The sequence below is a fragment of the Ciona intestinalis genome, chromosome 8 (genome assembly GCF_000224145.3).
Source record: "Ciona intestinalis chromosome 8, KH, whole genome shotgun sequence".
Taxonomy (NCBI): Eukaryota; Metazoa; Chordata; class Ascidiacea; order Phlebobranchia; family Cionidae; genus Ciona; species Ciona intestinalis.
The window spans coordinates 504,881-517,206 of NC_020173.2; the positions used below are offsets into that span (position 1 = coordinate 504,881).

At 33.3% G+C, this 12,326-nt stretch overlaps 2 protein-coding genes across 3 annotated transcripts in view; both read right to left on the reverse strand.

The window, feature by feature from the left end:
* LOC104265877 (diphosphoinositol polyphosphate phosphohydrolase 1-like) overlaps positions 1-2,286 on the reverse strand; it is a 4,417-nt gene extending 2,131 nt beyond the window's left edge. The window contains exons 1-4 of the mRNA XM_009860916.3: positions 2,112-2,286; positions 1,577-1,687; positions 1,289-1,333; positions 602-787 (exon numbers count right to left, since the gene is read on the reverse strand). Coding sequence (XP_009859218.1) covers positions 602-787; positions 1,289-1,333; positions 1,577-1,687; positions 2,112-2,207 — 438 coding nt within the window. The 5' untranslated portion in view covers positions 2,208-2,286. The remainder of the gene's footprint in view (positions 1-601; positions 788-1,288; positions 1,334-1,576; positions 1,688-2,111) is intronic.
* A 725-nt stretch (positions 2,287-3,011) lies between these two features.
* Positions 3,012-11,928, reverse strand: LOC100185144. 2 transcript variants are annotated; one of them, XM_018812841.2, is made up of 15 exons: positions 11,586-11,928; positions 9,806-10,487; positions 9,284-9,526; positions 8,891-9,006; positions 8,457-8,663; positions 8,215-8,286; positions 7,656-7,795; positions 6,969-7,392; positions 6,687-6,843; positions 5,786-5,918; positions 5,248-5,415; positions 4,749-4,863; positions 4,369-4,543; positions 3,952-4,142; positions 3,012-3,690 (listed from the first exon to the last, which is right to left on the reverse strand). In XM_018812841.2, the coding sequence occupies exons 1-15, from the start codon at positions 11,791-11,793 to the stop codon at positions 3,536-3,538; spliced, it is 3,186 nt and encodes a 1,061-aa protein (XP_018668386.1). In that variant the 5' UTR covers positions 11,794-11,928; the 3' UTR covers positions 3,012-3,535. The 2 variants fall into 2 exon arrangements, with proteins under 2 accessions (XP_018668386.1, XP_002123234.1); XM_002123198.4 differs by having other exon boundaries at positions 3,922-4,142.
* Between the last annotated feature and the right edge of the window lie 398 nt (positions 11,929-12,326).

The window sequence follows — 12,326 nt, forward strand, 5'->3', positions numbered from 1 at the left end:
AACAGGTCGTTGAAACGTAAAGTTAACTTGAAGCACTGTTTGACAGGTGACTTTATGAAGCACAGTAGGGTATGGTCATTTATTGTTTAATCTTAACCTTATAATAATATCCAATGTAATACCCATACTACCTTTGGTCATGCTTTAAATGCAGTGTGTAAAATTAAATTTTATGTATTTTTTACCAAACCATTCTTACAATGGAGTAAAAACAATACCACCTTTAAAGAACTTGTAAAATATCAGGTTAATCATTAACTTACTCCAGTGGGATAAGCAGACTTAAGGAGTGGCAGCGTAGGTGTTTAGCAAGTAACAGTATCAGGCTGCTTATGTATGTCAACACAGATTAGGTGTAAGATTGGAGAATTGAAATAGAATATTCCAGTCAAGAGTTCAAAATTTAGTAAGGTCACTACACAAAGTATGTTCAAAAATAAATTTAATGAAGATATTTAATTTACCACAAAAATTGTGCCTAACATACAAATGGCAAGATCATACCGAAACCTGTTTCAATCCAATTAAAACCCATTACATTAGTACACACACTTTTCATAGGAGAAAGTTGTGAAAGTAAAAATATGCACATACACTTTACCTGGTCTTGGCAAAGTTTTTCAATGTACTCCATCTGTACTGGCTTGTGTTGGCTAAGAATCTTATTTGCCTCAGGAATAGTAAACCACCTTCGAATGCGACCAATACCTTTAGCATCATCATATTCCTCATCAAGTTGTTGAACAATCAGAACATAGACATAAGTCTTTGTGTTCCTTTCCTTGTTCTGCAGAACCAACATACTTGAATGAATGACATTTTTTTTATTCTTGCTTGGCAGGGCACAACAGTCATTATAACACAGGTGTTCTGTTTCATGTGCCTCATGCCTGATTATAAGTTACCGTGTATGTCACTTTGTTAAATACTTGATTTTATTCCATTTCCATATGGCTGACAATTTGAATAACCTGTTTAGTGACCATTGGGTTGGAGCAATACCCGATAAACGGTGTGTCCCGGGATACACACCCACGATGGTAGTGGCATGGATAGAGTATTGAACCCGGTATATATTGGTTACAAAGTAAGCTCTTTGTCATGGCAACTATTTATGCAGGGACCAGTTATTAGGGATTATGACTAATTTCAAAAAAATGGTTTTCTTTATATTAAGTTGAAAATGACAGGAGATCTTATGTTTCGAAATTATGTTGTGTAGTGTGTACAAGTTATTATTATCAGGTATTGAAATATTTAAATTATGGACAAGTCAGACATGGCTTACCTCGAACACATCAATTAACCTGCCAAGTTGGCCGACCACTCCTGCCTGTAATTATAAAATAATAAGACAATAAACATAACAACCACTGCAATTATTGGAACTACATATGCTAGTATTTAAAACTGGTGGTATCTTAACATAAACTTGTTTCATTTTCAACACACAAAAAAAATTAATCAAGACATTTTTACAGGTGAACAAATTGTTGTGAGGTTAAAAACCATCTTACTTAAACAAGATTTTTTAAAGTTTTTGTGGCATAAACCTTTTTTTTACATCTATGATCACCTCTTCATGGACTTCTCTAACAGCGGTTGTAGCAGGGTCCTCTCCTGGCTCAAGTCCTCCCCCTGGAACAATCCAAAGGTCATGAAAACGACTGCTTGATACCAAAAGAATCTGTAATAAAAATAATACAAATCTTACAATAAAAATTATAATATAATATATATATCTATTAAAAGTATAAATTTTTTGGGGGCTGTGGCTCAGTCGTTTGAGCACTTGACCCTGCTACCACTGTGATCAGTGCTCTGTAATACGTCGTTCAAGTTGTATTTTTAGAGAAAATAAGTTACATTTCCCACTCAACACAGTAAATCAGCTGACCAATGCTCAAAGCAAACAGTATTATTAACTTTAATAGCCCAATAAAGATTTTATGTGTTTTACTGTTCTCCATATCTACGGGTCCTACGGAACAATAGCATTGTATGTGAGCTTATAATTATGACAGACAAGTTACATAAAATAGGTAAAAATACAAACCACATTATATCAGTTAATTAGTTAGTAGCACAGAAAAATAAAGAAGAATCCTTACCTCTGATTCACATTCAGATCTAAAACATAGACAAGCGGCTCTCTGTCGATAACCTGCATCATCATAAGTCCGAATCTGATCAATCTTTATCTTCATTTTGAGTAAAGACTCAGAGAGCTTAAAAGCTTTGAGTTAAAATAGCAGTTTTATGATTTAAACTCACAGAACTTGCACTGTTAAAAAATCAACATTAATATGTCACTGTCAGTATGACCTACTAGAATGCACTACACAGTCTACACTAGTACAGTACTACTAATAGATTCGACACGGCCATCCTACATATTATATTTCATTACCCAAGAGTAGCTACCTGTATTAACAGTAGCGTGCCCTGAAACCAAATACTTCGTTGTCTTTTTATGAACATTTTATGTTCAGTAACGATACGCTAAGTTCTATAACTCCATGGTTATTGGTTGTATAAAATGTTTACACGCCATTAATAGTAAATTATTTAAGTGCTAAGAGCTCAGCAATACTTCCCGTTATGTCTGCCTATCCAAGTAACTAATCTGAGTTACCTATCAAACACAACCCTACGATTTAAACAGTATTTGTTGTCGATCAGCACAAACCCAAATAGTTTTCCTTTATATCGCTGACCAACAGTGTCGCAGTTAATCAGCATGTTATACACTGAACTGTCACTTCTGTTGGTCATCTAAAATCTAAATGAATGCGCCAGACGAAGAAGGCGAAACATTCCAAACCCGGCAGCCACGCCGGTCCTGCGTGATCGTATTGAGGATGTCTAACGCAGGGTACGAAAATATTAAAATTTAACTTCAAATTAGCTACGTAAACTGTGTAATAAGAACTCGGTTTGGTTTATAAATCTACTCTAACAGCATGTAACAAAATAGCTTGACGTTACCTACCAAACACGGCGTTTAATTAACTGCGCAGTTGTATTTGAAGTGACAACAATGAGAAAACTGCAAGAACAATACTGAATATTTAACCAACGTAATATTATACATTAATTTAGCACAAGTGAACAAAAGGGAATAATATACCTACATTCATCAAAACGATGCATATGCGTCGCGTGCGATAAATATGACGCATTAGATTCAATTAATAACCACAGTGTGACGTCAGAACTGCGCAAATTCGTTGGCTAAGCTTAAATGATAGCAGGTTGGTTTTACTTTTAATTGTCATTTTATCTGTTTTGCGATTTCTTGAAATTAAAATATCAATCATGTACAATTGTATAGCATGTGTTGTTCTTATTACATCTTTAATTCACTGTTGTTATTATAACTGCTGTCATTACAACACATTTTGAAGAATTCTTTAAAAAAAGCAAAGAACGACAATACAAAGCTGGAGGTAAAAAGTTACGAAACAGGTAATAAAAATAGCACACAAATGTGGAATTTTAAAATAGTATAAAATATGGGAAACATAGAATATATTTACTCCATTGCATTATCAGAACAAGGAAGTGAAAACCATTTCTTTTTTCGATTTTTAGAAATAAGCCTGAGAGCAAGAATTTCTTTTTCTTTAGGCATCCAACTTATTTCATCTTTTTCGTATTCTGCGCCCACATCAGAAACATGACTTTGACCTGATAGAAATATGACTTTAAAGTTAAAGATCTACCTTTATGTCCAAGTTTAAAAGTCAAAGAATTGGTTCATAAAACATCATTATATTTGCAGTAACTACTATACCAACACAATACTGATCAAACAGTTTAAACATAAATTCAACTCTAGAAACCAACAGTGTTGATTAAACACAAAAAAGGAAATCCACTTTTACCAAATTGTCTTACAGTCATGCCACTCATATTCACCATTATTTTGACACTGGTTAATTTGGTAACCTTTTGCGCCCAATTTGGTTTCTTGCACAACATCAGTGCGTTGCAGAAGCTTGCACACTCGAATGCCACGTTTCATTGCTTTACAGAACGGTAAGGAGCGTCGGACTTCTTGGCAAAGATTGGAAGTGTCAGAGCATGCAACATCCAAAATATGTTCAAAGTCTCTGCGCAGTTGCAGTGCACCTTCAACACTGTAAGAAGGAGAATTTTATGTTACAAAGATTTCTTTTATTTAAAATATGAGAAAAATAAAATTAAAAGTTAATTTAAAATTCTACCTTAAACTGTTGCAATGTATAGAAATATTTAAGATAAAGCCAAAGTAAAACTTTCTATATCGACCTATGTAGGCATTGAGGCATCCAAGGGCAAAGTCACATCCAGGGCTACAACTCTACAACAAAAGTAAAAAATGACCTGAATATTATTTTCTTGTTGAATATATGCTTGAGTATTGAATCCACAAGAGCCGACACCATGGGTGGAACAGAAGCTAGTTGTGATCTTGGGTCTAACACGGATACTGCTGTACATACCGGCACAACTAATGACTTAACACAATGTTCCATATACGTGCTGGCTGAACAATGATCTACAATAAAATATTTATGAAACCTAAATGCATAAACAAGTCTAAAACTTTATTTAATAAACAAATAAAGTTAGGACGTTTAATAAATGCATGGATATTAGCAAGTTTTTAAAGATAGCTATGATTATCATTAGAGTCTTCATTCAAAACTTTTAAATTAAAAAATTGAATAGTTATGAGGCATTAATATTAAATGACAACATACCAGTGAGGTTCTTCTGACGCCAAACTTTATTGGAAGGAAAAACTTTTTCCACAATACTTTCAGCAAGATGAGCAGACTTCTTGAGGTAAGCTCGCATGCAGTCTCCACTCAAAGTCTAAAAGGGAAGGAAAGTGTAGTTTAACTTTAAGAGAATTGAAACTTTTGGTAAAGATTTTATATTTATAGGATGTATGAGGGTTTGGTTTTGCTGAAAACATTTTAACATACTTTACCTATTTTCGACTAATATTGTATAATAAGTATAACAAAAGCAAGAAGGGCTTATGGTTGTGACCAATTATTTAGTTTTAACTATCAAAATCCAACAGAATATATGTTATATATTTTTAACAATTTTGGGTTGCCAGGGTGGCAAAAGCAGATTAAATTACTAAATTTAATAATTTGTGTCTTTGTAGATTAATCATTTTTATACAAATAAACATTTAATGTGGATGAATTGGTTATTTACTTTCCCATTATAAACATACTCAAATACCTGCATATTGGTAATAATGTCGTCAATGTTTTTAAGATGCTTTGTAGCCAGATGTAATGTTGCTGGATTTTCCATTCTACGACTCTCAACAAAGTTGTGACACTTTTCAACCAGTGGGAGGCAGTGAAGAGCTACAACTGTCAATTGACTGAGGTCACCTAATGAAACCTAGGAAAATATGAATTTTGGATTCCATGATTATATGCTGCTAACATAGCAAAGGTCACAATAATGTAACCAGAGGTTCGGAAAATCAGAACTTACAACTTGTATATTTTTTACATTAAACAGCAAACAAAAAACAGAGATCTTGCTGCATTGAAAAACTTACTTTGTTTCATAATAAAAATTAAATAGAAATTACAGAAGTTTTTAAATATACACTCTAACATATAAATTTGCAAATATAAAAATGGAAAATTGAATACAACAAAACGGCTGCATGACAGGCTGGAGACATATGAAGAGAAATAATTCAAGCAACAGTTGGACTTTAATATAGCAGTTAGTTAATACATTATATATGGGACCTGCATACCTGCATTAATGGACGTAGTGACCATGAGGCAAGATAATGTTGTATCTTCATATAACACCATCTGTGTAATGCATCAAGTGTGGATTCTAACCTTGGTAATGCATTCTGTGCCACAACTTCATTGTCACGGAATCTGATGTATTATACAAAGGTTGAGTTAAAGCAACACAAAAAAGGACTTATTTTACATTAGAAATAGATTCACTTGAAAATTATAAAATGTAAATTCATATCAACAGAAAGAGGGCATTGCGTGCGGTATAAAATTTGGTTAAACATGCAGGAATAAAGATTAATATTGAGATAATTAAAATAATGACATTGAGATTTAATTAAATATAAAATGTTTTGTTTTGTGGCATAGCAGATAGCACAGTCAACATTCATATTCTATCTTTTATGATGTCTGTTGTTATAGAAAGGATTTTAATGATTAAACATTAATTTTTACGATGTTTAAACACGTTACATAAGACCAGGTTCAAATTTATGGCATGGTAATAATTTTTACAGCCTTGTAAATCTATCTAGAGCAGAAAGAGAAATAATCAGTGGCAAACTAATCTAAAGTTACTGTAGGGCGTAACTAATTCATATTATTCCTTTTTAATTTCAATCTTGTTATTTTTTACCTATTGATTACTTTTTTTGGGAAAAATATTTATTAGGGTGCCAACCAGGCATGCTCCTATAACTCCATCAGAAACACTCAAACCAAAAATCTTTTTTAAGGTTTAATGTTTTCAAAATTTACATTTAAAAATAATTTTAATTTTGAAATTTTAAAAATTGTGCAATTTAATTTGAATTTTTAACAACCAACAATTACTAATCTATCCTAACCAAACATTATCAATTTTGGTAGAGATTATAATATGTATGCTTAAGTATACAAGCCTACCTGTCCATAATGTACATCAAAGGGTGGATTGTTTTCACATAGGTCCATCCAGTCTTTGTAAGTGCTTGCTGAGTGCCTTCCACTGGTAATGAACCGCACTTATCCATTTCACCAATGGCAAGAGCTTGGCATGTATAACTGTCCCAGTCACCTAAAGCTAAATAAAAATAGTAATATCAAATTTCTAGGAGTATAACAAAACATGAATATCTTTATTGGAAGTTTAGCACATTTTAGTTTTTAACAAAGTTGGGCACCTATAGACTAGCTATTAGTTTGTACCTTTTTCAATAATAAAGGTGTGAATTGATAGTTGAGAACTTTCGATGACATCTTCGTTCATTAGGTCGAGGATTGAGAGGTTGCTAAGGAGAGATTCAAGATGAAGAGTTTGCATTCCTGTTCGAAATCTTTGTGATTGTATATCTTCCCGCATCCATTTGTGAACAGTAGCAGACTTTGAAGAGTCGGATGTTGCGACCTGTAGCTGCATGGAGGAACCCGGACCCTTGGAGACAATGGAAGAGATGTAGAGCTTGGAGAAGCTTCGAACCGCATCTTGATCCCAGGAATCCCTCCAGAGGACAGTCTTCTTTATTCTTGAAGAAGTTGGAGTTCCACTCATCTGACTGAAGAAAGATGAGGAAGCAACACTACTTACTTCATCATCTGAACTCATGTTCGATGCAAGGTCCTCAGGGAATAGCTAGGAAAAAGAAGCTCAAATGATGGTGACTCTATTTTGGATTTTATTTGTGATTTGAAAAACAGTGTTATGATGTTAAATACCATTAAAAAAGGCCTAAAAGACATAAGACAAACCAGCATTGTATTTCTTATTTGTACAGGTAGTATAATAAGATTAATAACTATAAAGTTTAGTTCATGCTATACACCAATGGCGTTATGGGTCAACTCTATTTCAGGTCCCACGGCATGTCATGGAGTTTAAAATAAACTAGCGCTTACCTGGGAAAAACTTGTCGATCTTGGACTTTTCGTTTTCTTTCTCCCCCTTAATAAGCTTGTATTACCAGCCAAACATTTCATGAATGAGATCACGAATGATCCTTGTGAATAGATCAGCTGACGAACAGATAAAAAAGTTTCTGTGGGAAGTCATTAATTGTTGTTTTTTTATGGGGTACAACATTTGTAATAAATGTAAAATAGCCTATACAATAAACTTGAATAAAGATAAAGTTGTAACTACATGAAATACTGAAAGATGATGAAAATTTGTTTTAATTCTTTCATGGTTATTAGGAATAGATAATTGAGGAAATTGATTATCTGACATCTAATGCTTGTGACGTATCATTGATGTGTTAGGTGGACTTAGCACTTTGTAAGTTGAGTTTCAAAAAACCTAATATAAGTGTCGAGCCTGAGACACCAAATTAGATCTACATGGGGTTAATATAAAAGTAAACAATGTCATGTAGGAATTGCTTTTATAACCCATACAATTTTTAAAATAATTTAAGTAGTTTGCATACAAAACCTGGTTTATATAAAGGTATCTTACCTGATGAAGCAGCATCATTGGGTACACTGGGAAGCGGAACTCCTGATACATGGGTGGTGATGTCATCTTCATCTAATAAACAAGACAGCTGGCGTAAACTAAATTACCCAACTTTTCTAAAAAACTAATGTTAAAATAATGTGACACACTTAAGAAGAATAGAACATATTAGAAATAACACAAAAAACAAATTGACATAATATTAGATATTATTACAACAAGTGTCAAAAGTGGCAACAAACCTTTTTGTACATCTTTTGCATTGCCCCATTCAATGTTAGTGTTTAGTTCACTCAAGAAATCTTCTTCTTCCTCACTGTTGCTCCGAGATGACTGGAGCAGAGATATGATCTTCATCATGGATGTTGCAAGTTCCTCCTTAGCGGGTTGGCAGAGGATTGAAAGAAGGCGAGATACAGAAAATGGAACGGAAACACATGGTTGACAGTCTGAGGAACATTTAATTTATTAAAAAACATAATAGGCTACAGTCAGTATATACTTTAATGAACCAGAATACAATTAATTTAACACAACCAATTCGCATTTATAAGGGTTTTCACTCCAAAACACACATATTATATATCTTAAATATCTATATATTTAAAATTAAGTAGATTTAAAGAATTTTTAACCTTAAATAAAACAAAGGTTTTGGTTTATTGAAAAAACTAACCTGAAAATGTGAAATGTTTATCATCTGAGTACAGTGAGGTAGGAAGGCTTTCAATGTAAAAAGGAGAAGAAGATCTAACATCCTCAGATGGTCTCTTCTTCTCATTAGAATTACGTCTGTTGAATATCAAAGTAAAAGCATTGTATATACAGTAGACACAATTGATGGAGAGTCTTTGGTCAAGAACCATAGTAAATGTCCAAAATGATAAACACTGAAGAAGTACCTCATGGTGCAAGTAATAAAGAGTATTGCCCTTGCCCAAACCGTCGATTCGGTCAGTTTGCTATATAAAGTGATATATTTGTTTAAAATATTAAAAGTGCCATTAAGATTCCGTTGACCCGTTCAGTTGGCCGGCATTTACGAGGGTGATAAGTGACATTAGCATACCTGAGGATGTTATTATACGCCTCGATTAGTTTGCAGAAGCGTTTCAAACTTCCAGCACCAAGCACATGACTCCATTCAGCCTCAGCTTCATCTTTTTTGCCCCGAACCACCGCACAACTGGTAAGGCTTCGTAATCTTTGTTCAATTAACTTCTGGGTTAGTTCTAACATCTCAGTTTGGTAAGTCTTCACCCGCTTTTGTAAAACAAGCAGTTGCTTCACCATGTACACAGAATCACCTTGCCTGAAAGGATTGATTGTTCATTAGATTTGATTCAGATGAGAAGATGACTAATTTATTGACTATTATTAAAATACTATTTACTTCCTGTGACTATCACTAACCTTATCGTTATCAAATTTATAAACTGTATATGTATAATCTAAAAACTTATGTTTGAATATTATTAAAACAATTAATAAACCATTCGGCAGCAATAAAACTTAAAACTTATTTATATATATATATATATATATATATAAATAAAATAAGTTAAGTTCACATTCCTTTAACTTAACCTACCTTAGGCTTTGCCACTTCTTCATAATATCATCCCATGCTTTAAAATGTACCTGGAGCTCTATATGCACTTTACCAAGTTTTGGAGGGCTAATGTTTCTTAATACTTCATTCTCATAATCCGTTTCCAAGTGGTTTAATCCATATGTATTATTCAATACACTTTGCCCTAAATACTGATCCATTACGGAATCCAAATGGGCAATATATTCATGCTCATGTGATAACGCATTTCGAAGCTTGGAAATGAACTTTCTCATTTGCATGGAAATGTTTTGACAATGCTCAAGAAATCGTTCGGATCGTCCGGTACAGGAATGTAAAAGTTTAAAACTCCATAAGTTGCTAAAAGTATTGTTTTCAATAGCATTACTATGGTTTGTATTGGCACAGCCAGGTACAGCATCCATAAGGTCATCGCATTCAACTTCCCCTGGTATGCTGGTTCTTCTTCCACCAATTTCATGACGACTACTGACTTTCCGTATGACAGCAAAACAAGTCCCAACTCGCCTTAACTGTCGTTTATCATCAATTTCTTTTATACTTTCTTCTTCACATTCACTGTCAGAGTTAAAGTCATTTGAATCTACTTCAATACTGGTCTGACTTCCCATCTTTTCCAGTCTACTTTGTTCTGTTATGTCCATCACATACTTCAGATTGCCATAGGGATCGGCAGCACCTGTGTTTAAATAAGAAATGAGTCTTGGCTATTGTGTAACGCTGGGTGTGACGCTATATTCCATTGAGTAGGTAAATATTATTATCCTATTCATTGACTGTTTATTCCAAACTTCCAATCGCTAAGTAGGATTTCCAATATATGGAATGTTTAGATAGTAGTATAATGGTGTGGACAACAGACAACATGTGAAGCTAAATGTTGATGGTCGTTCGGTCCAAAAATAAAAATACTTTGTAAACAAGGAAACAGAGTCAAAAATTCCAGCAGATCTTATAAGCTCAAACAGTACATTTTTTTAAATAGTGGTAAAACAATGCATGTTATGAAAAAAATAATGCCATTATATTATAGGCCTGGACAGTTAAATTCAAGTGAAAGTTAAATTTAATGGAAAGCATTAAAACAATAAATTTAATGAAATTCTATATTTTTTAACATAAACAAGTAGGTACCGCAGCAGAAGAATAAATTACAAAACAGACAATAAATTAGCTAAGCATTTAGCTTGACAGGTGTGATATGTGAGTAATAACTACGTAGTCAAATAACATGAACAACTGGCTTTAATCAATAATTTTGCCGTTTTCAACATTTGATGTATTGTGCCAAAATGTTGTAAGACCACTGACTTGCCAATACTGTGCATTAAAAAGATGTTTTTTGATTAAAAGTTTTTTGACACTTGAGAAAATTCGGACAGTTGCTTTCATTGCAAATACCTTACATGAGCAATTTACTTTGTGCAATTCATTATACTGTGATGCATAAATTAAGAAAAACCTTCTCTTAAGAATAAAAACAGGTTTCATTATATATATATATATATTCCTTTTTACCTTATTTTATTAATTATTACCATATTATTATTTTTACTTTTAAATCATTGAAACATCAAATTATCGAATGGACCCTGAATTAATATTATGTATATATATATATATCAATATATGATTAAAAATGCTATTATTATGGGTCCCTTTAATTAGTTCATGTCTGCTACGTCCACTATGTCTCAAACATTTTTTAAAATCAAACAAACGATGAAATAAAACCGCTGCGTCGGGAAAAAAAACAAAACTTTATATAAAGTTTTACCTTGTATTATTCCATCTTCACTTATAGGAAATTCAATTGGTATTTCCGGAGTAGCAGTGGGGGCAACTGGTATGTATTGCACAGATGGCATGTGAACATCTTTATGACCAATTACTTCATAAGATGGCGTCAAAGTTGGTCGCTTGCTTCCGAGAATTAACGGATCAGATGAGCTTATTTGAATTGGAGGCATTTTCTGTATGCTCATGTTCACAACTTTCTCACATAATTCCAACGATTTGTAGTAACCAAAACCAAAGGCATGCAGACGTACATTCTAATTCTTATATCCTAGTATTAACACAAAAACATAGGCGTTCCGGCTACAAAAAACAAACATATTTATGGTTAACAAAACGTATATAATATATAGTACAGTAGTAGTAGATGCAATTTAGCCTTTTGAACTTTTACGATTAGACAGAGTATTGCAATGTTACGGTAAGCAATTAAACACGGTAAGCGATAAGCATGTCTGGTTTGTGATTGGCAACCGTTGCGTTGTTGTGATGCCAAACACAAAACTTGCACCACAATTACACTACAGCGGTCTTGAACGGCCTTTTATACACGGAAACGACGGCCATTAACCAAATAGAATTTACTAGAAATACATCGTTCATAACTTGTTACAGTCTCAATAGTCCGCGATTAAACTGCTTTTGCGTCATGTTTTTACGACCCCTGCCAATAACTAATTTAAACAGCTATAACTCTTTGCTTTGCCACAAGCCGACAAAA

Excerpts from the sequence above, each read along its gene's own strand:
- LOC100185144 (XM_002123198.4), bottom strand. The coding sequence starts at position 11,793 with ATGAGCATACAGAAAATGCCTCCAATTCAAATAAGCTCATCTGATCCG. Across the intron at positions 10,488-11,585 it reads TGAAGATGGAATAATACAAG|GTGCTGCCGATCCCTATGGC; the intron begins GTAAAACTTTAT and ends ATTTAAACACAG. Across the intron at positions 6,844-6,968 it reads CACCTTTATTATTGAAAAAG|CTTTAGGTGACTGGGACAGT; the intron begins GTACAAACTAAT and ends ATTTTTATTTAG.